This window comes from Malaclemys terrapin, chromosome 1, assembly GCF_027887155.1.
Source record: "Malaclemys terrapin pileata isolate rMalTer1 chromosome 1, rMalTer1.hap1, whole genome shotgun sequence".
Lineage (NCBI taxonomy): Eukaryota > Metazoa > Chordata > Testudines > Emydidae > Malaclemys > Malaclemys terrapin.
The window spans coordinates 352604666-352632457 of NC_071505.1; the positions used below are offsets into that span (position 1 = coordinate 352604666).

Genomic DNA, 27792 nt, shown 5'->3' on the forward strand with positions numbered 1-27792 from the left:
GAGGTCTAACCAGCGCCCAGAAAAGTGCAACTATCTCCTGCCGTGACTTGCATGCTATGCCTTTGTTAATGCAATTGAAAACTGTATTGGCTCTTTTTTGCAATAGTAAAGAAAAAACCCACACCCCTGAGAGATGTAGCTCTATCCACTTAACCCTGGTATATACAGCAGGAAGTCTACCGAAGAATTCTTCATCGACCTAGCTACCACCTCTCAGAGAGGTAGATTACGTACACTGACAGGAGTACCCCCACCGAAGTACCCACGGGGCTGTTGGCAGTGGAAATGGGGTCACTGTTGAGGATAGCATCCAACTCCTTATAAAAACGGCAGGTCTGTGGCAAGCACCGGAGATACTGTTTGCCTCTCTTGCCTTCTGGTACATGTGCCACAGCTCCTTCACCTCTGCTGCGTACTGCAGTGTGTCCTGATCACAGCTCTTTTCCCACACGCTGCATGAAATCTGCCCTTTGCTATTGACATTCCTATGGCTGGAGTGCAGCTGGGACTGCACGGCCTCCTCTCCCCAAATACTGAGCGGATCCAGCAGCTCCGCAGTGTCCCAAGCATAGAGCTGCTATGGCCACCTGGGAAGGTGTGATGTGAGCACTCCACACCGAGCAAACAGGAAGAGGAATTTCAAAATCCCAGAGCCTTTAAAGGGGGAGAGGCAGAAAGTATTTACCTTGATGCAGGGGAGAGGAGTTGAAACTGTTCACCAGAGCACTCAGTATAGGCAATGTGGGACGCCTTCCAGAGGCCAGTTACAGTGATAAAAACAAGCACAAGTGTCTACACTGGCATTTTACCGACAAAACTTGTGCGTAAAACTCATGTCCAGGTGGTTATATGATGTCACTGAAACTGAGTAGTTCTGTCGTTGAAAGTGGCTTTGCAGTGTGTACACCTCCACTGTTTCTTTGGCAAAACCTGCTTATTTGTGGAAAAAACATGGCAGTTTTAAAAAGCCTAAGGAACAATGATGGATAACCAGTATCCACACTTGTGTTTCCTACTGGTGCCTAGTAAGGTTTTCCACACCATGATGTGTAGGAATTATAGAGCAGGGAGCCCCATAAAATATGGAATTGGCATTAGTAGGGTCAGATCTTCATAATTCATTTATCTGAATAATGAAAATGTCATTTTTCATTGTGCAAAGAGTGACCAATCTGCTCCCCCCATGAGAACAGCCTCCAGTAGTGCGTGTAGTGTCACATATTCACATTTCAGAGTAGGAGCCGTGTTAGTCTGTAACAAAAAGAATGAGGAATCCTTGTGTCACCTTAGAAACTAATGAATTTATTTGGGCATAAGTCTTCATGGGCTAAAACCCACTTCATCGGATGCATGCAGTGACAAATACAGTAGGAAGATATATATACACAGAGAACATAAATTAGGTGGGCTATTATCAGCAGGAGAAAAAAAAATTGTAGTGATAATCAGGGCGGCCCATTTCCAACAGTTAACAAAAAGGTGTGAGTAACAGTAGGGGAAAAATTAGCATGGAGAAATAGTTTTTACTTTGTGTAATGACACACCCACTCCCAGTCTTTATTCAAGCCTAATTTAGTGGTATCCAGTTTGCAAATTAATTCCAATTCTGCAGTTTCTCATTGGAGTCGGTTTTTGAAGTTTTTTTGTTGAAATATTGCGATTTTTAGGTCTGTAATTGAGTGACCAGGGATGTTGAAGTGTTCTCCGACTGGTTTTTTAATGTTATAATTCTTGACGTCTGATTTGTATCCATTTATTCTTTTGTGTAGAGACTGTCCGGTTTGGCCAATGTACATGGCAGAGGGGCATTGCTGGCACACGATGCCATATATCACATTGGTAGATGTGCAGGTGAACGAGCCTCTGATGTTGTGGCTGATGTGATTAGGTCCTCCGATTGTGTCCCTGAATAGATATGTGGACAGAGTTGGCAACAGGCTTTGTTGCAGGAATAGATTCCTGAGTTAGTGTTTTTCTTGTGTGCTGTGGGGTTACTGGTGAGTATTTCCTTCAGGTTGGGGAGCTGTCTGTAACCGAGGACTGGCCTGTTTCCCAAGATCTGTGAGAGTCAGGGATCGTCCTTCAGGATAGGTTGTAAATCCTTGATGATGCTGTCATAAACAGATAGTTAAGGGTTAATGCCTCTTTTACCTGAAAAGGGTTAAGTAGTTCACCTAGCCTAGCTAACACCTGACCAGAGGAACCAATGGGAGGACAAGATGGTTCAAAAGAAAAGGGGGAAGTTCCCTTTGTCTGGGTCAGTTTCACTTTTGACCCGAGAAAAATGCTCCAGAATTCAGCCTCTTATTAAGTAGTGAGTATTAGTGAAGGAAATAAATAGGTTTTTGTTTATTTCTTTGTAATCTGTCTTGTGCAATTAGAGGAATAGTCAAATTGAGTATTTGGGTATTTTTTGTGTAAGTTTTTACCCAAGGGAAAATCCTCTGTGTTTGGAATCTGTTGTCTGTGAGAGTAGCTGATATGCTAATCTCTCCCAGAGGGTTTTCCTTTACCTTTCTTTTCTTTAATTAAAAGACTTTTTTAATAACCTGATTGGTTTTTCCTTGTTTTTTAGATCCAAGGGGGTTGGATCTGGATCCACCAGAGTTGGTGGGAGAAAGGAGGGGGGATGGTTAATTCCTCCTTATTTTAAGATCCAAGGGGTTGGATCTGTGTTCACCAGGGAATTGGTGAAGAGTCTCTCAAGGCTACCCAGGGAAGGGAATTAGTGCTTGGGAGTGGTGGCAGCCAGACCAGATCTAAGCTGTTAATTGAGCTTAGAGCTTTTCATGCAGGTCCCCCACATCTGTACCCGAAAGTTCAGAGTGGGGAAGGAATCTTGACAGATGCGATGGAGAACTTTTAGTTGGATGCTGGAGGTGACGGCCACTAGTTCATATTCACATTGTCTCTCCATCCAGGTATTTGTACTGCGACCATCACCCCAAACCCTTGGCATATACACGAAGGCAGAGGAACGTACAGTACATGCAAGAGACACCGTTCTGCCTCAGAGTTGGAAAACTTCTCCCCTACTGCATGTCAGAATACAACACGACCGACTTCACCAACCCCTCTACCTTCATCCTGCAGGGCATTCCTGGCCTGGAGGTGGCCCATGTCTGGATCTCCATCCCCTTCTGTGCCATGTGCTTCATCGCCATCTTGGGGAACTTTTCCATCCTGTTCACTGTGAAGATGGAGCCAAGCCTCCATGAGCCCATGTACTATTTCCTCTGCATGCTGGCCGTCACTGACCTGGTCATGTATACATCCACCCTGCCCAAAATGCTGGCAATTTTCTGGTTCAATTCTAGGGGGATAGATTTCAGGGCCTGCCTCACCCAGATGTTCTTCATTCACTGCATCTTAGTGATGGAGTCTGGGATCCTCGTGGCCATGGCTTTGGATCGCTACGTGGTCATCTGCCATCCCCTGAGACATTCCACCATCCTGACAAACCCCCTGGTGGCCAAGATTGGACTGGCTGTGGTGCTGCGTGGTTGCATAGTTGTATTGCCCTTTCCCTTCCTGGCAAGGCAGTGGCCTTATTGCAGAACCAACATCATCCCCCATCCTTACTTCCTGCATATAGCTATGGTGAATTTGGCCTGCACTGACACCCGTGTTAGTAGTTACTATGGCCTCTTTGTGCAATTCTGTTTGATGGGTCTGGATGGGATTTTTATAGGTGTGTCCTACACCCAGATCCTCAGGGCCATCTTCATCCTCCCCACAAAAGATGCCCGGCTCAAGACTTTGGGGACCTGCGGCTCCCACCTTTTTGTCATTTTAGCCTTTTACATCCCAGGTATCATCATATCCCTCATTTCCAGATTTGCCCAAAATGTGCCCCTGTATTTCCACGTTCTTATTGCCAACATGTACCTCTTGATGCCCTCCATGCTTAACCCCATCATCTACGGGGTGAGGACCAAACAGATCCGAGACAGACTGCTCAGGCTCTTTACTCATAAAGGGGCCTAAAGTTTTCTCCTGGTGATCTGGCTCTCAGACCGAGCTCTGTGCAGAGCTGGCTGGTGATGTGGTGCTGGGCCCACTTCCCGCAATCACTGACTGGACAGTCAAAGTGACATTAAACCCTTTCCTGGCCTTGCTGTGCTGTGTCAGCGTGACAAACTGAGGAATCTTTTTGTGTACAACTCATTTTCCCATAGGGTTGCCAGCTCTCTAGTTGCTGTTAACTGGACCTCTGAGGCCCCATGCCCTGCCCTGCTTATTCCCCATGGCCCTGCCCCACCTCTTTCCACAAGCCTGCTTCCACTGTCCCACCTGTTCCCCCAAGGCTCCACTCCCTTCTCCACCTCTTACCCCAAAGCCCCATCCCTGTTACTCGCTCCCCTCCTCTCCAATGCCATCCACGTACTGGATCATCTCCACCTTCCTCCCCTCAAGCCTGGGCTCCCTCTGCTTTGGGCTGTGAAGGGATATGCTGCATCCTGGCAAGGAACCTGCAGTGAGGACGCAGTGCTGGGGCAAACAGGCCAGTCCGGAGCAGAGAGGGAAGCCAGGAAACTTTACTTTGCTGGGACTGCTTTGTTCCAGGACGGTCTTGAGTGGGCCTGACTGGGATATAAGGGCAGTCAGCAGCGAACCAGCTGAGCGGCGAACAGCAGAGGCTAACAGCGGGAGTTTGCCTGGGAGCTGTCCGAGAGGAGGTACGCTAAGTGCTGCATTAGGGGGGCTGTGTTGGGGAGTATCTGAGTGTCTGCTGCTGGGACAGTTGGTCAGTTTGACCGTGTGCTTGATTGCTTGCTTGTTTGTTTGAAAAGTGTGAATTGGGAGTGCTTTGTTCCAGGTGGGCCTTGAGTAGGCCTGACTGGTATATAAGGGCAGTCAGCAGCGAACCAGCTGAGCGGCGAACAGCAGAGGCTAACAGCGGGAGTTCGCGTGGGGAGAGCGCACTGAGGCTTTCAGCTGCAGGTTTCTCCGAGTAGTTCCTGCAACAGCTGAGGAAGCTCTTAAGAGGACGGTGATATGGAAGGTGAGCGATCAGCTGTTGTAACCTGCACAGGTTGTGCCATGTTTGTCTTTCTTCCACAGGACAGAAGCGACTTTGTCTGTACAAAGTGCAAGCTGGTCTCCATATTGGAAGAGAAGGTTCGAGGGCTGGAGAAACGAGTATCGACTCTGCGTTGCATAAGGGAAAATGAAGATTTCCTGGACAGACGTCAGGAGATGCTTCTACGGCCACAATGTTCTGAAGATTAAGAGCAGGCGCAGCAGGGACAGAAGGATTGTGAAGAGGTTTGGCAGCATGTGACCTCCAGAAGGAGAAAGAGGAGCGTCCATGCACCAGCAATGGAGATACAGGTGAGCAATCGTTTCCATGTTCTCTCTGCAGCTACTAATGCGGAGAGTGGACTAGATGACCCATCTGAGGAAAGGGAGCAGAAGGAGACTCCACCGATTGGAAGGCAAAAGATGCACTGTCCTAGGGATGGGGTTCCACGACCACCACTCCCAAGAGGAGGAGGAGGGTGGTGGTGGTCGGGGACTTCCTCCTCAGGGGGACTGAGTCATCTATCTGCCGCCCCGACTGGGAAAACCGAGAGGTCTGCTGCTTGCCAGGAGCTAGGATACACGATGTGACGGAGAGACTGCCGAGACTCATCAAGCCCTCGGATCATAGAATCATAGAATCATAGAATATCAGAGTTGGAAGGGACCTCAAGAGGTCATCTAGTCCAACCCCCTGCTCAAAGCAGGACCAATTCCCAGCTAAATCATCCCAGCCAGGGGTTTGTCAAGCCGGGCCTTAAAAACCTCCAAAGAAGGAGACTCCACCACCTCCCTAGGTAACGCATTCCAGTGTTTCACCACCCTCCTAGTGAAATAGTTGTTCCTGATATCCAACCTGGACCTCCCCCACTGCAACTTGAGACCATTGCTCCTTGTTCTGTCATCTGCCACCACTGAAAACAGCCAAGCTCCATCCTCTTTGGAACCCCCCTTCAGGTAGTTGAAGGCTGCTATCAAATCCCCCCTCATTCTTCTCTTCTGGAGACTAAACAATCCCAGTTCCCTCAGCCTCTCCTCATAAGTCATGTGCTCCAGACCCCTAATCATTTTTGTTGCCCTCCGCTGGACTCTTTCCAATTTTTCCACATCCTTCTTGTAGTGTGGGGCCCAAAACTGGACACAGTATTCCAGATGAGGCCTCACCAATGTCGAATAAAGGGGAACGATCACGTTCCTCGATCTGCTGGCAATGCCCCTACTTATACAGCCCAAAATGCCGTTAGACTTCTTGGCAAGAAGAGCACACTGTTGACTCATATCCAGCTTCTCGTCCACTGTGACCCCTAGGTCCTTTTCAGCAGAACTGCTACCTAGCCATTCGGTCCCTAGTCTGTAGCAGTGCATGGGATTCTTCCGTCCTAAGTGCAGGACTCTGCACTTGTCCTTGTTGAACCTCATCAGGTTTTTTTTCTGCCCAATCCTCTAATTTGTCTAGGTCCCTCTGTATCCAATCCCTACCCTCTAGTGTATCTACCACGCCTCCTAGTTTAGTGTCATCTTCAAACTTGCTGAGAGTGCAGTCCACACCATCCTCCAGATCATTAATAAAGATATTAAACAAAACCGGCCCCAGGACCGACCCTTGGGGCACTCCACTTGAAACCGGCTGCCAACTAGACATGGAGCCATTAATCACTACTCGTTGAGCCCGACGATCTAGCCAGCTTTCTATCCACCTTACAGTCCATTCATCCAGTCCATACTTCTTTAACTTGGTGGCAAGAATACTGTGGGAGACAGTATCAAAAGCTTTGCTAAAGTCAAGAAATAACACATCCACTGCTTTCCCCTCATCCACAGAGCCAGTTATCTCATCATAGAAGGCAATTAGGTTAGTCAGGCACGACTTGCCCTTGGTGAATCCATGCTGACTGTTCCTGATCACTTTCCTCTCCTCTAAATGTTTCATAATTGATTCCTTGAGGACCTGCTCCATGATTTTTCCAGGGACTGAGTTGAGGCTGACTGGCCTGTAGTTCCCCGGATCCTCCTTCTTCCCTTTTTTAAAGATGGGCACTACATTAGCCTTTTTCCAGTCATCTGGGACCTCCCCCGATCGCCATGAGTTTTCAAAAATAATGGCTAATGGCTCTGCAATCTCACCCGCCAACTCCTTTAGCACCCTCGGATGCAGCGCATCCGGCCCCATGGACTTGTGCACGTCCAGTTTTTCTAAATAGTCCCGAACCACTTCTTTCTCCACAGAGGGTTGGTCATATTCTCCCCATGCTGTACTGCCCAGTGCAGCAATCTGGGAGCTGACCTTGTGCGTGAAGACAGAGGCAAAAAAATCATTGAGTACATTAGCTTTTTCCACATCCTCGGTCACTAGGTTGCCTCCCTCATTCAGTAAGGGACCCACACTTTCCTTGATTTTCTTCTTGTTGCTTGTTGATCGCTACCCCTTCCTGCTTCTCCACGTGGGCACCAATGATACTGCCAAGAATGACCTTGAGCGGATCACTGCAGACTACGTGGCTCTGGGAAGAAGGATAAAGGAGTTAGAGGCACAAGTGGTGTTCTCGTCCATCCTCCCTGTGCAAGGAAAAGGCCGGGGTAGAGACCGTCGAATCGTGGAAGTCAACGAATTACTACGCAGGTGGTGTCGGAGAGAAGGCTTTGGATTCTTCGACCATGGGATGGTGTTCCAAGAAGGAGGAGTGCTAGGCAGAGACGGGCTCCACCTAACGGAGAGAGGGAAGAGTATCTTCGCCAGCAGGCTGGCTAACCTAGTGAGGAGGGCTTTAAACTAGGTTCACTGGGGGAAGGAGACCAAAGCCCTGAGGTAAGTGGGGAAATGGGATCCTGGGAAGAAGCACAAGCAGGAGAGCGCAAGAGGGGAGGACTCCTGGCTCATGCTGAGAAAGAGGGACGATCGATGAGTTATCTTAAGTGCCTATATACAAATGCAAGAAGCCTGGGAAACAAGCAGGGAGAACTGGAAGTCCTGGCACAGTCAGGGAACTATGATATGATTGGAATAACAGAGACTTGGTGGGATAACTCACATGACTGGAGTACCGTCATGGATGGATATAAACTGTTCAGGAAGGACAGGCAGGGCAGAAAAGGTGGGGGAGTTGCGTTGTATGTAAGAGAGGAGTATGACTGCTCAGAGCTCCGGTATGAAACTGCAGAAAAGCCTGAGAGTCTCTGGATAAAGTTGAGAAGTGTGAGCAACAAGGGTGATGTCGTGGTTGGAGTCTGCTATAGACCACCAGACCAGAGGGATGAGGTGGATGAGGCTTTCTTCTGGCAACTAGCAGAAGTTGCTAGATCGCAGGCCCTGGTTCTCATGGGAGACTTTAATCACCCTGATATCTGCTGGGTGAGCAATACAGCGGTGCACAGACAATCCAGGAAGTTTTTGGAACGTGTAGGGGACAATTTCCTGGTGCAAGTGCTGGAGGAACCAACTAGGGGCAGAGCTTTTCTTGACCGGCTGCTCACAAACAGGGAAGAATTAGTAGGAGAAGCAAAAGTGGATGGGAACCTGGGAGGCAGTGACCATGAGATGGTCGAGTTCAGGATCCTTACACAAGGAAGAAAGGAGAGCAGCAGAATACGGACCGTGGACTTCAGAAAAGCAGACTTTGACTCCCTCAGGGAACAGATGGGCAGGATCCCCTGGGAGAATAACATGAAGGGCAAAGGGGTCCAGGAGAGCTGGCTGTATTTTAAAGAATCCTTATTGCGGTTGCAGGAACAAACCATCCCGATGTGTAGAAAGAATAGTAAATATGGCAGGCGACCAGCTTGGCTTAACAGTGAAATCCTTGTTAATCTTAAACGCAAAAAAGAAGCTTACAAGAAGTGGAAGATTGGACAAATGACCAGGGAGGAGTATAAAAATATTGCTCAGGCATGCAGGAGTGAAATCAGGAAGGCCAAATCACACTTGGAGTTGCAGTTAGCAAGAGATGTTAAGAGTAACAAGAAGGGTTTTTTCAGGTATGTTAGCAAGAAGAAGAAAATCAAGGAAAGTGTGGGTCCCTTACTGAATGAGGGAGGCAACCTAGTGACCGAGGATGTGGAAAAAGCTAATGTACTCAATGATTTTTTTGTCTCTGTCTTCACGAACAAGGTCAGCTCCCAGATTGCTGCACTGGGCAGCACAGAATTGGGAGAAGGTGGCCAGCGGTCCATGGAGAAAGAAGTGGTTCGGGACTATTTAGAAAAACTGGATGTGCACAAGTCCATGGGGCCGGATGCGCTGCATCCGAGGGTACTAAAGGAGTTGGCGGGTGAGATTGCAGAGCCATTAGCCATTATTTTTGAAAACTCATGGCAATCGGGGGAGGTCCCAGGTGACTGGAAAAAGGCTAATGTAGTGCCCATCTTTAAAAAAGGGAAGAAGGAGGATCCGGGGAACTACAGGCCAGTCAGCCTCACCTCAGTCCTTTGAAAAATCATGGAGCAGGTCCTCAAGGAATCAATTATGAAACATTTAGAGGAGAGGAAAGTGATCAGGAACAGTCAGCATGGATTCACAAAGGGGAAGTCGTGCCTGACTAACCTAATTGCCTTCTATGATGAGATAACTGGCTCTGTGGATGAGGGGAAAGCAGTGGATGTGTTATTCCTTGACTTTAGCAAACCTTTCGATACGGTCTCCCACAGTATTCTTGCCGCCAAGTTAAAGAAGTATGGGCTGGATGAATGGACTGTAAGGTGGATAGAAAGCTGGCTAGATCGTCGGGCTCAACGGGTAGTGATCAATGGTTCCATGTCTAGTTGGCAGCCGGTTTCAAGCGGAGTGCCCCAAGGGTCGGTCCTGGGGCCGGTTTTGTTTAATAGCTTTATTAATGATCTGGAGGATGGTGTGGACTGCACTCTCAGCAAGTTTGCAGATGACACTAAACTAGAAGGCATGGTAGATACACTAGAGGGTAGGGATTGGATACAGAGGGACCTAGACAAATTAGAGGATTGGGCCAAAAAAAACCTGATGAGGTTCAACAAGGACAAGTGCAGAGTCCTGCACTTAGGATGGAAGAATCCCATGCACAGCTACAGACTAGGGACCGAATGGCTAGGTAGCAGTTCTGCAGAAAAGGGACCTAGGGGTCACAGTGGATGAGAAGCTGGATATGAGTCAACAGTGTGCTCTTCTTGCCAAGAAGGCTAACAGCATTTTGGGCTGTATAAGTAGGGGCATTGCCAGCAGATCGAGGAACGTGATCGTTCCCCTTTATTCGACATTGATGAGGCCTCATCTGGAATACTGTGTCCAGTTTTGGGCCCCACACTACAAGAAGGATGTGGAAAAATTGGAAAGAATCCAACGGAGGGCAACAAAAATGATTAGGGGTCTGGAGCACATGACTTATGAGGAGAGGCTGAGGGAACTGGGATTGTTTAGTCTCCAGAAGAGAAGAATGAGGGGGGATTTGATAGCAGCCTTCAACTACCTGATGAGGGGTTCCAAAGAGGATTGAGCTCGGCTGTTCTCAGTGGTGGCAGATGACAGAACAAGGAGCAATGGTCTCAAGTTGCAGTCGAGGAGGTTCAGGTTGGATATTTGGAAAAAACTATTTCACTAGGAGGGTGGTGAAACACTGGAATGCGTTACCTAGGGAGGTGGTGGAGTCTCCGTCCTTGGAGGTTTTTAAGGCGCGGCTTGACAAAGCCCTGGCTGGGATGATTTAGTTAGGAATTGGTCCTGCTTTGAGCAGGGGGTTGGACTAGATGACCTCTTGAGGTCCCTTCCAACTCTGATATTCTATGATTCTATGATTCTATGAAACTGTATAAAATCAGCTGAGGGTTGGGAGAAGCGTTGTGAGGGAGTCACGTGAGATTATGCATCATACAGCGTGTGGGCCCTAAAGCTCAGCTGCGAAGTCCTGAGGGCAGATACCATTGTGTGGCTTATTTCCTTAGCTTTCAGCTATTGTCTCAAGTTGCAGTGGGGAAGGGCTAGGTTGGATATTAGGAAAAACTACTTCAGTAGGAGGGTGGTGAAGCACTGGAATGGGTTACCTGGGTGTGTGTGTAATTTCCTTTCTAAGAAGTATTTAAGGCCCCACTCCCCTTCCACTCACAGTACCCTAGTGTCCATGGAGCAGCCCCAGGTTTGTTGTCACAGCCCTGCTCAAGCTCCTGTGGCTCGATGCCCACCAGAAATGTACATTTGGGTCCCACACACTAGACCCATGTGCTTTTGATTCAGAGCAACGTTCAGGCCCTGCCTCTGGCTCTGGGTTTCTAGGCCCACTCTCGGGGTGCAGCTTCCACTCTAGCACCTCCCTCTGGGAGTGGGGAGCTGGACACCAAGTGCCAAGGCCCTGAGACTAGTTTCCTTTGCTCTGCCCCTCGGCAGGCTTTTCTCCTACGATACAGAGTAGACTGCAGTCTTTTTCAGGACGTGGAAGTATGTCTTATACAAAAATACAAAATTAGAACTCAGAAAGGTCTGGTTCTATAGCTCCATTGCTGTGACACTCTGTACCCCCAAAGCAAAACCCTGGCACCCCACATTCACCATTGTTATATAGCTGCAACAAATCTTGTACAAAATATGTCATGTGAGGTATCTATGGAAAAGCTGTGGTTTGCTGAATGTGATTATCCTATTTGTGTGTCTGTATCAGTTTTGCCTCTGAAGTAACAAATATTGACTGTCTACGTGTATTTCAAATGTGTTTTCTCCTGTGGTAACTCCCACAAAGTAGTTAATATCCAAGCTAGCCAGCACATTGTGAATGGATATTCAACTTGATGGCTCATCATGAACACAATGGGACATGATAGAAGCGTGTCCCCATCTGTAGGCAAAATATTGGTAATGGCCCCTGCTATGACTCATTGAAACTTGCAAGGGCATGTGACCAGCTCATGTGACACTGGACTCCATCTTGTGCCTGAACTTTTCCAGTAACTGTGCTGGTATCTCTGTTTGGGACAATGAAGTTCCCTCCACATGGCAGAAGCTGTAAAAGGGGGAAGTGTTATCACCACTTGGTCTCATTCCCCCGACAACTCACCACTTTAAAACACAGCTAGAAAAAAAAAGACTTTGACTGGAGAGGTGGTCAGTGGTTGGAAAGGAGAAAAGCAGGAACGTCTCCAAACGTCCACAAATGAGAACAGTTGTGTCCTGCATACAACGAGGCAGGTGATATTGCTGAACACTTCACTATCTTTGAGATGCTGTGTGTGATTCATACGCTTCCTTATAACCAGAAGATGCACACTTTAGTTGCAAAGTTAATTGGTAAGGATCTGGATATATTCAATAAAATGCCAATTGAGAATCTTTTAGATTATTCTAAATTCAAATAAATGTTTTTGAAGCAATTTCAGATTACCCCTGAAATATATAGAGTGAAATTTACAAATCCTAAGAGGGGTGCTGGTATGAGTAATATAAAAGGGTGTCATAAGGAGGAGGGAGAGAACTTGTTCACCTTAGCCTCTAAGGATAGAACCAGAAACAATGGGTTTAAACTGCAGCAAGGGAGGTCTAGATTGGACATTAGGAAAAAGTTCCTAACTGTCAGGGTGGTTAAACACTGGAACAAATTGCCTAGGGAGGTTGTGGAATCTCCGTCTCTGGAGATATTTAAGAGTAGGTTAGATAAATGTCTATTAGGGATGGTCTAGGCAGTATTTGGTCCTGCCATGCGGGCAGGGGACTGGACTCGATGACCTCTCGAGGTCCCTTCCAGTCCTAGAATCTATGAATCTATGAATCTATAATGTGGAATATGTAAAGAAAATGAATGGTTTGATGGGGAAGTGGGCAAGGGACAAATGTGTTACAAGCTTTGAAGGAATGTTTGAAATTGGTCAGGAGCGTTTTTTAAATATATGTAAAGATGATGTAAAGCAGTGTTGGTGGGACAAAAGGGTGAAAACTGTGGATGGGATGGCTTCTCTAGCTGATTATTTTGAGTGGACACAAGCATCTATTGTGAATAAACCACAGACACTTGGTTGGAAGCATGTTCCATTTTTCCCCATTCTTCTATGATCCACAGAGGGCTAGCAAACATGCAAAGTCCTCTTACATCTTTACTTCCCCCTTGGCATACCAAGACATCAAAGATAACCTTAGACTGAGATCCCTCCTGAAAGAGACACTGAGGGGAAAGGAAAAAAAATAACTAAATACATGCCAAGGTTCATGGAGGAATTGAACGACCCAATGGATATTGAACAAGCCAAATTGTAAAAGCAAAAGGCATGGTGTAATAAAAACACATGGAAATGCCTACCTGTGATAAAAGAGTTGGTGATGGTGTTAAATCTGATGATGCAAAGTTTGTTGCTAATGGTAAACCTTATAACAAATAATTTGGTAGTGATGTGAAATCCTATGAAATGGTGTAATATGCATGATTTTGGGGGAAAGCTTTTAGCCAAGAAGCCCTATCGGGATAGTGCTTCTAAGCTAACATCTGTAAAAAGGTTCATAGCTTCTCTCAGCAGGGAAACCATAATAATCCTGGTGTGCTTTGTGAAAGGGGAAACTGAGTCACACCACCTCATGGCATTGATGAATATCTGTGTTGAGATATCACCAGTTGGAAAAGCAAAATGGTAAAGAATGCTGCACAGACATTAATAGAGTTTTTCTAGTGACCCAGAGAAGGCACACTTGCTGAATTTTGAGATCACTAGACTGATCTACAAAGTGTTGATAGCAATAGAGAGTCCTGTGGCACCTTTAAGACTAACAGATGTATTGGAGCATAAGCTTTTGTGGGTGAATAGGCGTCTGACGAAGTGGGTATTCACCCATGAAAGCTTATGCTCCAATACATCTGTTAGTCTTAAAGGTGCCACAGGACTCTCTGTTGCTTTTTACAGATCCAGACTAACATGGCTACCCCTCTGAAAGTGTTGAAAGGTACAGAGAACTGTGCAAGAACACCTGTGGGAGTTGTATGGTCAAAACCTAATTAAGGCCTTGGCCACACTGCCACTGCATTAGTCATTGACAAACACCCCTGCAATAAACTAAAGGGAGAGATCTGATATTATGTTCCCTAAAGCAACACCCTCATGTCCCCATATTTACTATGGTCATATGATTATGATGTGTTTCATATATAGTTTGTCATGTAATGTATCAATGGAAAAGTTATCATTTGCTGAACATTATTACCCTATTTGTATTCATGCATTATTTTTGTACCTAAAGTTATGAATATTAACTATGTACGAGGATTTCAAATATGTTTGTTCATCGGTAACAGCCACAATGGAGTTTCTATCTAGTCTAGACAGTATATTGTGAATGAACCATTCAAGATTATGGTATATTAAAAAGCATGATAGGTTTTAGAAGAACATTATCCCCACGTCATGGACTTGCCTGTGAATGTTCTAGCCAGGATATGGGTGATGGCTCCTCTTATGAATTATTGAAGCAGGCAAGGGCATGTGACCAGCTCATGTGACACTGGACTACATCTTGTGTCTGAACTTTTCCACTAACTGCGCTGGGGGTTTTTGCTTGGAAAAATGAAATTCCCTCCATATGGCAGAAGCTGTATATTAGGGAAAAACGACATTTTCACTTGGCCTCATTCTCCCCTCAACTCAACACCCAGAACCACCTTAGGAATAAGGACTGAACTGGGGATGTTGTCCCAAGCTGTTGTCCCAAGTTGTCCCACAGGGTTTCTAACCTGTGTATGAAAGATGGATGGACTGTTTGTCCCATATGGGTGAGACACTCCTTGTTTCAAATCCTGTCTAACGTATAGAACTTAGATTGCAATTTTGTTAATTTCTTAAGTAAACATTTTGATCTGTTCTCTATAACTTATAATGACTTAAAACCAATCTTTCTGTACTTAGTACATCTGCTTTCTATTTATTTACCTAAAACATTGTGTTATTTGAAGTATAAAGGGAAATCTGCTCAGGAACAGGGGCTGGTGCATTGTCCTCTCCACATTGAGGGAAGGGGGCAGGGCAACAAACTTACACTGGTCAGTCTTCTGAAAAGGGCAAGACAGTACAGGTCTGGGGTCCTAGGCTGGGGATCTGAGGGAACTTGCTGGATCCTCTCTACCGTTGGTTCATAAGTGGCTAGTGGAAACGTTCACATAACTGCAGGTGTGTGTGTGTCTGTCTGTGTATGACTCTTTAAGTGCAAGACCTGGAGGGGCTTGCTGCATTTCACAGACTCACAGTGGGCCAAGGTTGGTATGTGAGAGGGCTCGAGGGTACCCCTGTTTCAGGTTGCACCCTGCAGAAGTCTATCACGTCTACAAAATGAACAGGCCCTATGACAGTATGAGTCCATTTACCACTTATCATGTGCTCTGTTACTGACGGAGAGACCGTTTTTATGGCAGGGAACTCAGAACTCCAGGGATCTGCCTGTCATTCTCTTTGTGACTTTGGCCAAGTCATGTCTCCCTGTACCTCAGTTTACCTATGGATTTATTGGGGATGTGTTCATAGTGACTTTCCTTTGCTCGGTCTTTTGAAGATCCTTCAATGAAAGGTTTTCCGTGATATGATTATATTACTGATGAAAATTACCAATCTATTATCCCTTAACAAAAATGTCATTTGCCTCCAGAAAGACTTTGTGTCTCCTCTCAGTCATCTTTCTCCAGATCTGTCTGTCTACTATCTACCTATCCATCCTGGGCATTTACACAGCATCAGACCCTATGAGACCTAGGCACTATCCCTAGCTTTCTTAGTAATCAACTATATTTTTAAGATATACACAAATACACAGAGCAGCCAATTCCTCCCTGATTGAGTGGAGACCCCAAGAGTTCTCATCTCCCTTTGGGAAGGTCCCTTAATTACTGTTTGCTGCTAAAGCTGGATAACAAACACATTAGTGCAGACATGGAAACAAAGTCATGAGCTCGAGTGTGTCAAGTCTCCAGCCTGTCTGCATCCAGATGCCGCTTCTCCAAAAGAGACTGAGTGAACCCTACTGGGATTGCACAGAGCTATATTTTTAACAGTGCACATCCTTGTGTCGTCTCTCAGCTTGGGATGCTGCTGCAGATGCTGGGGTGAGAGAGGTGTGGGACACGGCTACCTGAGGGATATTCCCAGTGAAGAGGTTTCTGTCTCAGAAATCACAGGTACCCTCTTTTTCTGTTCAACAAACGAAGTGCAATGTATGCATGATGGGATAGAAAAATTTTTTTTTTTCATTTCCACTCCACACAGCCACTACACATCCCAGGGCCCTTGCCACAGGTGCTGAATTTGCTCCAATATCCTGGGCCAAAATGTCCCTCTTTGCTGTGCTCCTCGGTGATGGACTCCAGCCGTAAGGTGGCTGCATTTCAGTGGCACAATGGATCCTTCAGGATGAAAGTTGTTACTAGATGTCCAGGAAAAGGCCATATTTGGAGGCTGTGGTCTCTAGTTTGCTCATACCCCCATGAAGCGCTATGTCAGCCCCGCTGTCGTGTTTTAAGTGTAGACAAGCCCTCAAGCAGATCATCCAGAAAAACATCCGGTCTGGAGTAAGAACCGAGTAAAACCTCAGGAGCCAGCTGTGTGTTAATGCACAGACACTGTCACCTCCGCCTCTTGCAATTTAAAGCTTTGGCTGTTAGCAGGGCAGGGTGGGGGGTGGGTGTTACCAGACTTTATCTGCTGAAAAGCTGGAGGTCCTAGGGCTCCTCACTAGCAGAAATATAACAATTTTTCAACGTGGGCAAGACATCTTCTCCCCTAGCTTCATTCTAGAAATTGGCTAAACTGTTATGCCTGCAACTTTCAAAATGCAATTCAAACAAAAGTAGACACCCAGCGTGAGAAATTTCAGGTTAATGTTTAAAGCAACAGAGGGTCCTGTGGCACCTTTGAGACTAACAGAAGTATTGGGAGCATAAGCTTTCGTGGGTAAGAACCTCACTTCTTCAGATGCAAGTAATGGAAATTTCCAGAGGCAGGTATAAATCAGTGTGGAGATAATGAGGTTAGTGCAATCAGGGAGGGTGAGGTGCTCTGCTAGCAGTTGAGCTGTGAACACCAAGGGAGGAGAAACTGTTTCTGTAGTTGGATAGCCATTCACAGTCTTTGTTTAATCCTGATCTGATGGTGTCAAATTTGCAAATGAACTGGAGCTCAGCAGTTTCTCTTTGGAGTCTGGTCCTGAAGTTTTTTTGCTGTAAGATGGCTACCTTTACATCTGCTATTGTGTGGCCAGGGAGGTTGAAGTGTTCTCCTACAGGTTTTTGTATATTGCCATTCCTGATATCTGACTTGTGTCCATTTATCCTCTTGCGTAGTGACTGTCCAGTTTGGCCAATGTACATAGCAGAGGGGCATTGCTGGCATATATAACATTGGTGGACGTGCAGGTGAATGAGCCGGTGATGTTGTATCTGATCTGGTTAGGTCCTGTGATGGTGTTGCTGGTGTAGATATGTGGGCAGAGTTGACATTGAGGTTTGTTGCATGGGTTGGTTCCTGAGTTAGAGTTGTTATAGTGCAGTGCGTGGTTGCTGGTGAGAATATGCTTAAGGTTGGCAGGTTGTCTGTGGGCGAGGACTGGCCTGCCTCCCAAGGTCTGTGAAAGTGAGGGATCATTGTCCAGGATGGGTTGTAGATCACTGATGATGCGTTGGAGAGGTTTAAGCTGAGGACTGTAGGTGATGGCCAGTGGAGTTTTGTTGGTTTCTCTTCTGGGCCTGTCTTGTAGCAGGGTACACGTCTGGCTCTGTTGATTTGTTTCTTTATTTTAGGTTAATGTTTGGCAAATTTATACACAACTGAAAATGAAGTCTTGTAATTGAAGGTGTCAGACAGACTTAACTATGGGTGGTGCTACCAGCAACACCAACTATGGCTAATACAGTTGTGAATCCCATTCAGCTAAGCTCTTTGCTCCAATAATGTATGTGGCAAGGAGTTCACGGGCCAAATATGGATTATATAAGCACTTTTCTTTTATCAATTGTATATGTTCAGAGTTTCAATGTAATTGAATGTTCCCTTGTTCATGTGTTATGAGACAGAATAAATATCAATGTCTGAACTACTTTCTATATCAAGTTTCAGAGTAGCAGCCGCGTTAGTCTGTATCCGCAAAAAGAACAGGAGTACTTGTGGCACCTTAGAAACTAACACATTTATTTGAGCATAAGCTTTCGTGGGCTACATCCCACTTCTTCGGATGCATAGAATGGAACATATATTGAGGAGATATATATACACACATACAGAGAGCATAAACAGGTGGGAGTTGTCTTACCAACTCTGAGAGGCCAATTGGCTCTCTGTATGTGTGTGTATATATATCTCCTCAATATATGTTCCATTCTATGCATCCAAAGAAGTGGGATGTAGCCCACGAAAGCTTATGCTCAAATAAATTTGTTAGTCTCTAAGGTGCCACAAGTACTCCTGTTCTTTCTATATCAATAGATTAATAGCGTTCAAAGTCAGAAGGGACCATCAGAACATCTAGTCTGACCTCCTGTACCACACGGGACATTAAATTTCATGCAGTTACCCCAGTACTGAGATCCATAACTTGTGTTTGAGTAAGACCTTTTCTCCACTAGGATTTTATATCATTGAATCAAAGAGTGATAGCGTTAGAAGGTTCTGCAATGATCTGCTAGTCTAACCCCCTACCAAGATACAGGATTTGTTGTCTCTAAACCACCCCAGACAGATGACTATCCAGCCTCCTGTTGAAAACCTCCAGTGAAGGACTTTCCACAACCAGCCTGGGCGTCTGTTCCATTGTTGTCTTATTCTTACAGTTGGGAAGTTTATCTGAGATTAAATCTAAATCTGATGTGCTGTAGTTTGATCCCATTGCCTCTTCTCCTGCCCTATGTGGCAACAGAGAACAACTTTTCTCCATCTTTTTTAAGGCAGCTTTTCAAGTATCTCAAGACCCCTGTCATGTCCCCCCTCAATCCTCCCTTTTCCAAACTAAACATACCCGTTTCCTTCAGCCTTTGCTTGTGTGGCTTGCATTCCATCCTGTGGCTCATCTTTGTCACTCGCCTCTGGATCCTTTCCAATTTCTCTACATCCTTCCTATATATTGGAGACCCAAACTGGACACAATACTCCAGCTGAGGCCTAACCAGCACACTATCCCCTCCCAGGACTGGCATGTTATGTCTCTGTTAATGCAAATGAAAATTGCATTTGCTTTTTTTTTTTTGCAATAACAAAAACATCACACCCCTGAGAGATGTAGCTCTATCAGTCTGACTCATGTGTAGACAGTATGAGGTCTACTGAAGAATTCTTCATCAAACTAGCTACCACCCCTCGGAGAGGTAGATTATGTACGCTGTCAGGAGTACACCCACCAAAGTACCCACGGGGCTCTTGGCGATGGAAATGGGGTCTGGGGCACAGCACCGGAGATACTGTTTGCCTCCCTGGCTTTCTGGTACATGTGCCTCAGCTCCTTCCCTGCCATTAGTGTCAGTAGTGCTTACACTGAAGTACTACGGCAGCCCTGCTGTAGTGTTTTAAGGCCCAGGATTCAATGCAAGGAAATGATAAAACTGCTTGTTTGTTTGCTGCTGCCATCTGCTATCATAACTTGCATGGAAACAAATAAAGAGTGTTTATAATTCAAATAACTTTGCTTTTAGAGCCAAACCCCCACACACACCATACATACACACACAGACACACACACATTCTTGAGGGGGGGAGATCCCAAGGGAGGGCTGACTTTTAGAGCTGGGTGTAAGTCCAGCTGTCTTTTGAAAAGCTGTCTGCGGGGGTGGAGTGTAGGCCAAAGCGTGAAGTCCCAGAAATGTGAAGGGAGTGTGCGGGCAGAGTCTGGGGAGGGCATGGGACAGAGCTCTGAATGTGCTGAAGGGGAAGGAAGACACACATCTGCTCAGTCTGGAGGGTTATGGGAGACTGCAGCATGTTGGTTTGATGTCAAAAAATTTTATCAGCCTCGTTGTTGCATCCCTCAGTGTATGCCTTATTTTCTTTTCTTTCCTGCTTCTTGATTTCTCTCCATGGCCTGCGTTCCCTCTCGTCTGTATCAGAGAACTGCAACACCTCCCAAAACATATCTCACTTGCTCCATCTTGGGCACTTTCTTATCCGGTGGAGAAACTCGGCTGGGGTGGACGGGGTGTCTTCTTTCTAGGACATATCTGGTGAAGCACAAGTAACAATAAACAGAAGCATTATTGTTAAGTGTACATATAGCATTGAAATGCTATATTAAAAGACACCCCTGGTAACACACCAATCGCCTTCTGGCTGACCCTTGACAAGCACACATGACACAAGGATGGTGAGTGTACCCCGTGTGGAGGGACATTGTGCGTGGGAGAAAAGCAATGTGAAAGGGGTCGCGGAACATTTCTGACGGGACAACATTCTAAAGTTTCTCAACCATTTCCACGTGCAGGGGTTATTGTGGCAGATATCTCTCTCCTGAGAGTAAGCAAGGACGTATCTACTACACACTTGTGTCTTGTGTCCAGGTCACTATGCTGCTTGCCTGTGTGCCTGTTTGGTCCTTCCCCAAGTAATTGTGGAATGGGACGGGAAAGTGTCCCTCAATGGAGGAAGGAACAAAGCAGCTCTACCAAGGAATCTCCGGCACAGGATTGTGGAGTACCTGCAGGAAAGTTTCCTCAAGATCTCTCTGGAGGATTCCCATGAAATCTTGGTGTGTATCAACAGCCTGCCCCCCGCACTGCCTAGTTGCACGGGGAAATGCCCAGCACATAGAAACACAGCCAGCCTTGTACATTTCTCTGTCCCTAACCCACCTTCACACTTCACAAAGCAAAACCACTTACCAGGGGTCCCCTCTCCTGTTTCTGGCTCACCAGACTGCAGAGACTACATGGACACCTCCAGAGTGGAGAACAGCTCCTGACTGGACACAGCACTGGGCGACCCCGGCATGGGCTCCAAATCTTCTAATGCCTCCACCTCTTCCTCAATGCCTTCCTTCTTTGGGTTATGTCCAGTTTCTATCGGCTCCAGCCCCGCCAAAATACCTACAGTGCTCTTGGCAGTGGAAATGGGGTCACTGTTGAGGGTAGCATCCAACTCCTTATAAAAACGGCAGGTCTGTGGCACAGCACCGGAGATACTGTTTGCCTCCCTTGCCTTCTGGTACATGTGCCGCAGCTCCCTCACCTGTGCTGTGTACTGCAGTGTGTCCAGATCACAGCTCTTTTCCCACACACTGCACGAAATCTGCCCTTTGCTATTGACATTCCTATGGCTGGAGCGCAGCTGGGACTGCACGGCCTCCTCTCCCCAAATACTGAGCAGATCCAGCAGCTCCGCAGTGTCCCAAGCATGGAGCTGCCATGGCCACCTGGGAAGATGTGATGTGAGCACTCCACACTGAGGAAACAGGAAGAGGAATTTCAATATTGCAGAGCCTTTAAAGGGGGAGGGGCAGAAGGTTTTTACCTCGATGCAGGAGAGAGGAGTTGAAACTGTTCACCGGAGCAGTCAGGATGGGCAACGTGGGACGCCTTCGGGAGGCCAATTACAGCGATAAAAACAAGCAAAAGTGTCTAAACTGGCACTTTACCGACAAAACTTTTGTGTAAAGAGCCTTAAAATTCTTGTTAAAGTGATTTTATTATGTCACTGAAATTGAGGAGTTCCGTAGTTGAAAGTGGCTTTGCAGTGTGTACACCTCCACTATTTCTTCATTAAAAGCTGCTTTTTTGCGAATAAAATAAAAAAAAAAAACATGGCAGTGTAGACAAGGCCTAAGGAACAATGATGGATAACCAGTATCCACACCTGTGTTTCCTGCTGGTGCCCAGTAAGGTTTCCACATGACTATGTGAGGGAATTGTTGAGGCAGGGAGCACCATAAAATATGGAATTTACATTAGTAAGCGGAGTGCCCCAAGGGTCGGCCATGGGCACGGTTTTGTTCAATATCTTCCTTAATGGTCTGGATGATGGCATGGTTTTGCACCCTCAGCAATTTGCAGATGACACTAAACTGGGAGGCGTGGTAGATACACTGGAGGGTAGGGATAGGATACAGAGGGACCTACACAAATTAGAGGATTGGGCCAAAAGAAATCTGATGAGGTTCAACAAGGACAAGTGCAGAGTCCTGCACTGAGGACGGAAGACTCCTATGCACTGCTACAGACTAGGGACCGAATGGCTAGGCAGCAGTTCTGCAGAAAAGGACCTAGGGGTTACAGTGGATGAGAAGCTGGATATGAGTCAACAGTGTGCTCTTGTTGCCAAGAAGGCTAACGGCATTTTGGGCTGTATAAGTAGGGGCATTGCCAGCAGATCGAGGAACGTGATCGTTCCCCTTTATTCGACATTGGTGAGGCCTCATCTGGAGTACTGTGTCTAGTTTTGGGCCCCACACTACAAGAAGGATGTGGAAAAATTGGAAAGTGTCCAGCGGAGGGCAACAAAAATGAGTAGGGGTCTGGAGCACATGACTTATGAGGAGAGGCTGAGGGAACTGGGATTGTTTAGTCTCCAGAAGAGAAGAATGAGGGGGGATTTGATAGCTGTTCTCAGTGGTGGCAGATGACAGAACAAGGAGCAATGGTCTCAAGTTGCAGTGGGGGAGGTCTAGGTTGGATATTAGGAAACACTATTTCACTAGGAGGGTGGTGAAGCACTGGAATGCGTTACCTAGGGAGGTGGTGGAATCTCCTTCCTTGGAGGTTTTTAAGGCCTGGCTTGACAAAGCCCTGGCTGGGATGATTTAGTTGGGAATTATTCCTGCTTTGAGCAGGGGGTTGCACCTGATGACCTCCCGACGTCCCTTCCAACCCTGATATTCTATGATTCTATGGTTTTATGATTTGTTCATAATTCATTTATCTGAATAATGAAAATGTCACTTTTTAGTGTGTGAAGAGTGACCAATCTGCTTCATCCATGAGAACAGCCTCCAGTAGTACATGCAGTGTCTCATATTCACATTGTCTCTCCTTCCAGGTAATTGTACTGCGACCATCACCCTGGGCATATACAGGAAGTCAGGGAAACCTACAGTACATGCAGGAGACACCGTTCTGCCTCAGAGTTGGACACCTTTTCCCCTACTCCATGTCAGATTCCAACACAACTGAATTCACCAACCCCTCCACTTTCATCCTGCTGGGCATTCCTGACCTGGAGGCAGCCCACGTCTGGATCTCCATCCCCTTCTGTGCCATGTACATCATAGCCATCTTGGGGAACTTCACCATCCTGTTCATTGTGATGACAGAACCAAGCCTCCATGGTGCCATGTACTATTTCGTCTGCATGCTGGCTGTTACCGATCTGGTCCTGTGCACGTCCACCCTGCCCAAAATGCTGGCAATCTTCTGGTTCAATTCCAGGGAGATCGATTTCAGTGCCTGCCTCACCCAGATGTATTTCATTCACTGCTTCACAGTGATAGAGTCTGGCATCTTTGTGGCCATGGCTTTGGATCGTTACGTCGCCATCTGCCATCCCCTGAAACATTTCACCATCCTGACGATCCCCCTGGTGGCCAAGATCAGCCTGGCTGTGGTGCTGCGTGGCGGCATAGTCGTATTGCCCTATCCCTTCTTGGTAAGACAGTGGCCATATTGCACAACCAATATCATCCCCCAGCCGTACTGTGTGCACATGGCCTTGGTGAAGCTGGCCTGTGCAGATACCCGCTTCAGTAGTTACTACGGTCTCTTTGTGCTATTGTGTGTGATGGGTCTGGATGGGATTTTTATCACTGTGTCCTATACCCAGATCCTCAGGGCCATCTTCAGCCTCTCTACAAAGGACGCCCGGCTCAAGACTTTTGAAACCTGTGGCTCCCATCTTTTTGTCATTTTAGCCTTTTACATCCCAAGTCTCTTCATCTCGCTGATGTACAGGTTTGCCCAAAATGTGCCCCTGCATTTCCACGTTCTCATTTCCAATGTGTACATCTTGATGTCCCCCATGCTAAACCCCATCGTCTACGGAGTGAAGACCAAACAGATCCGGGACAGGCTGCTCCGGCTCTTTACTCAAAGAGGGGCCTAAAGTTTTCTCCTGGTGCTCTGGCTCTCAGAACGAGCTCTGTGCAGAGCTGTCTGGTGACATGGTGCTGGGCCCCCTTCCCTGAATCACTTACTGGACAGTCAAAGTGACATTAAATCCTCTCTTGGCCTTGCTGTGCTGTGTCAGTGTGACTAACTGAGAAATCATTCTGTGTACAACTCATTCTCCTATAGGATTGCCACCCTTCTAATTGCTGTTAACTGGACCTCTGAGGCCCCAAGCCCTGATCTGCCTATTCCCAAAGGCTCTGCCCCCTGCCCCACCTCTTTCCACAAGGTCGCTTCCACTGTCCCATCTCCCCCAAGGCCCCACTCCCTTCATCTCTTGCTCCAGTGCCCCGCCTCACCTCTACCACTTCCCGCAAAACCCCACCCATGTTTCTCGCACCGCTCCTCTCCAACCCCATCCACTTGCTGGATCATCTCCACCTTCCTCTCCCACAATCTGGGCAACCTCTGCTCCAGGACTGGGATGGGATCTGCTGCAGCCTGGCAAGGAACTGGCAGTGAGAAGGCAGCGCTGGGGCTAACAGGCCAGTGCAGAGCAGAGAGGGAAGCCAGGAAACTATAAAATCAGCTGAGGGTTGGGAGCAGGGCTGTGATGCAGTAACAGCTTGTGGGCTCTAAAGCTCAGCTGTAAAGTCCTGAGGGCAGAGACCATTGTGAGGCTTATTTCCTTAGCTTTCGGCGATGGTTTCAAGTTACAGTGGGGGAGGTCTAGGTTGGATATGAGGAAACACTATTTCACGAAGAGGGTGGTGAAGCACTGGAATGGGTTCCCTAGGGAGGTGGTGAAATCTCCATTCTTAAAAGTTTTTAAGGTCAGGCTTGACAAAGCCCTGGCTGGGTTGATTTAGTTGGGGTTGGTCTAGCTTTGAGCAGGGGTTTGGACTATATGACTTCCTGAGGACCCTTCCAATCCTGATATTCTATGATTCTATAATTTGTTACTCCTCACTGGGGGCCTGTAGCTGGCAAGGTCCCTGCAATGGGGATGGGCTGGAAGCCTTTGTCCTCATAGACTCAAATACTTTAAGGTCAGAAGGGACCATTATGATCATCTAGTCTGACCTCCCGCATGATGCAGGCCACAAAAGCTAACCCACCCACTCCTGGAATAATTCTCTCCCTTGACTCAGCTGTTGAAGTCCCCAAATCATGATTTAAAGACTTCAAGTCGCAGAGAATCCTCCAGCAAGTGACCCCTGCTCCATGCTGCGGAGGAAGGCGAAAAACCTCCAGGGCCTCTGCCAATCTGCCCTGGAGGAAAATTCCTTCCCAACCCCAAATATAGCGATCAGCTGAACCCCGAGTATGCGGGCAAGATTCTCCAGCCAGACCCTCTGGAAAAAGTTCTCTGTAGTACCCTTTAATATCCCATCATTGACCATTGTTACTAATTACCAGCGATGGCATGTTATTGACCTATTGACTAAAATCACGTTATCCCATCAAACCATCCCCTCCATAAACTTATCAAGCTTAATCTTAAAGCCAGAGAGGTCTTTCGCCCCCACTGTTTCGCTCGGAAGGCTGTTCCAGAATTTCACCCCTCTGATGGTTAGAAACCTTTTTCTAATTTCAAACCTAAACTTCCCAACAGCCAGTTTATATCCATTTGTTCTCGTGTCCACATTAGTACTGAGCTGAAATAATTCCTCTCCTTCCCTGGTATTTATCCCTCTGATATATTTAAAGAGAGCAATCATATCCCCCCTCAGCCTTCTTTTGGTTAAGGTGAACAAACCGAGCTCCTCGAGTCTCCTTTCATACAACAGGTTTTCCATTCCTCGGATCATCCTAGTGGCCCTTCTCTGTACCCGTTCCAGTTTGTATTCATCCTTTTTAAACATGGGAGACCAGAACTGCACACAGTACTCCAAATGAGGTCTCACCAGTGCCTTGTATAACAGAAGCAGCACCTCCTTATCTCTACTAGAAATACCTCGCATAATGCATCCCAGGACCACATTAGCTTTTTTCACAGCCACGTCACATTGCCGACTCATAGTCATCCTGCGATCAACCAGGACCCCGAGGTCCTTCTCCTCTTCCGTTACTTCCAACCGATGCGTCCCCAGCTTATAACTAAAATTCTTGTTAGTCATCCCTAAATGCATAACCTTACACTTCTCACTATTAAATTTCATCCTATTACTATTACTCCAGTTTACAAGGTCATCCAAATCTCCCTGCAGGATATCCCGATCCTTCTCCGAATTGGCAATACCTCCCAACTTTGTATCATCCGCAAACTTTATCAGCCCACTCCTACATTTTGTTCCGGCCTCAGGGACAGGGCAAAGGATCAGCTTTGAAGCAAGGAGGACAAGAGCTGAGAGAGATGTAAGGATCAGCCCCTGTGTAAGCTGGGAAGGCGGGATGCTGGGCAGAGGCTGGGGTGGCTGCGGTAGCTCACACAGAGGGAGATAAAACAGCACATCTACCATTAGCCGGAAATTTACATGGCATCCTATCTGGAATGACAGGACACCCACTGCCCAGGGGCTGAGCTGAACAGTGAAGCTGACTCTAACATATGCTCTGCATGACGCTTTTGATCACTACATCTGGAAGTTCTTAAGCTGGGCTGCCAGGCAGCGTTCTCCCACATCATGGATGGGCTGAGCCCCACAGAGGTAAAGTGATTTACTCAAGGCCACACAATGAGTCTGTGGCACAGCTGAGAATAGAAACCGGGAGTCCTGACCCTTACCGCTTCCAGCACCACTGCTCTGGCCATGAACTGGCATTGCTTCTCTGTGTTGTGTCAGGTACAGTGAGACTATTTGTGTGTTGTGATAAGTGGAGTTTCCGTCCTTCTTAAACAGGAGGAATTTATTAAAGAAACAGCTAAAAACTACAGACACAAAAACCGGTTTCCACACAGTGCAGAGTTCTACCTTGTCTTGCTTGTTTACCAGGGAGCACAGGCTGCCTGGAACTCCATAGAAAGCATAAAGGCCAACGATGTGCTGCAAGGAACCACATCAGTGCAGGGTGTGACTCTGTTGCCTTGATTAGGGCCTTTGGGTAGCAACACATTAGAAATAATAACTAATCATCTCCATTTAGTGCAGGGAGAAGATGTGCCCAAGGTCACCCAGTGAATGTGGGGAAGATCTGGGACTCTTCACTCCCAGCTCACTGGTCTCTTCTGACACTTTATCTCTAGTTAAAATGTCTTGGGCCAAATCCTCAGCTGGTGTAAGTGGTTGTAGCCTCACTGAAGTCAGTGGAGATCCCCAGCACTAAAGAACCAATGGAGAGAGAGCACCATGAATCTGTGCTGCTGCATGGACCATACAAGCCAGGACTGAGACACTAAACCAGGGATTGGAATCTAGGGACTCTGGGCTATTTTCCTGGCTCAAGACCTTTGCCTTCCTGCTGCCTCAGTTTCCTCATCTGTAAAAGGGGGATACCTCCTGGCAGGAGTGAGCAATACTGTGTGTAGAACCTATCAACAGTCAATTCTGTCCATGTGTGACCGTGCTTCAGTGGGACATGGCTGAGGAAGCCAAACTCAGGACAAACTACTGAGAAAGAGGGTAGACTCACCCCATGCTGGTGGTTATTCTATGATTACATTATACCAAGCCAGTAACAAACTTAGCCTTCTGTCTCACCACACTGTTTAACTAGAAGTCAGAAATGCATTCTCCTGACACATCGCAGCTCTTGGCTCACTACCCGGACACTGGACTCCAAGATGAGCGTTCACTGAAAACCAATTTCCACCACAAATTGGATCTTTCTAATCTGAAGGGAGCAGCCA

The 27792-nt window shown here is 46.9% G+C and overlaps 2 protein-coding genes across 2 annotated transcripts; both read left to right on the plus strand.

Annotated features, from left to right (window-relative positions):
- The first annotated feature begins 2988 nt into the window (after positions 1 to 2988).
- Positions 2989 to 3987, plus strand: LOC128835387 (olfactory receptor 52M1-like). The gene has a single exon (XM_054024838.1). It carries the CDS (start codon positions 2989 to 2991, stop codon positions 3985 to 3987), a length of 999 nt encoding a protein of 332 aa, XP_053880813.1.
- A 19011-nt stretch (positions 3988 to 22998) lies between these two features.
- LOC128833564 (olfactory receptor 52R1-like) lies at positions 22999 to 23997 on the plus strand. The gene has a single exon (XM_054021524.1). The coding sequence runs from the start codon at positions 22999 to 23001 to the stop codon at positions 23995 to 23997; it is 999 nt and encodes a 332-aa protein (XP_053877499.1).
- The last annotated feature ends 3795 nt before the right edge of the window (positions 23998 to 27792 follow it).

Coding starts and splice junctions, on each gene's coding strand:
- LOC128835387 (XM_054024838.1), top strand. CDS start 2,989: ATGCAAGAGACACCGTTCTGCCTCAGAGTTGGAAAACTTCTCCCCTAC.
- LOC128833564 (XM_054021524.1), top strand. CDS start 22,999: ATGCAGGAGACACCGTTCTGCCTCAGAGTTGGACACCTTTTCCCCTAC.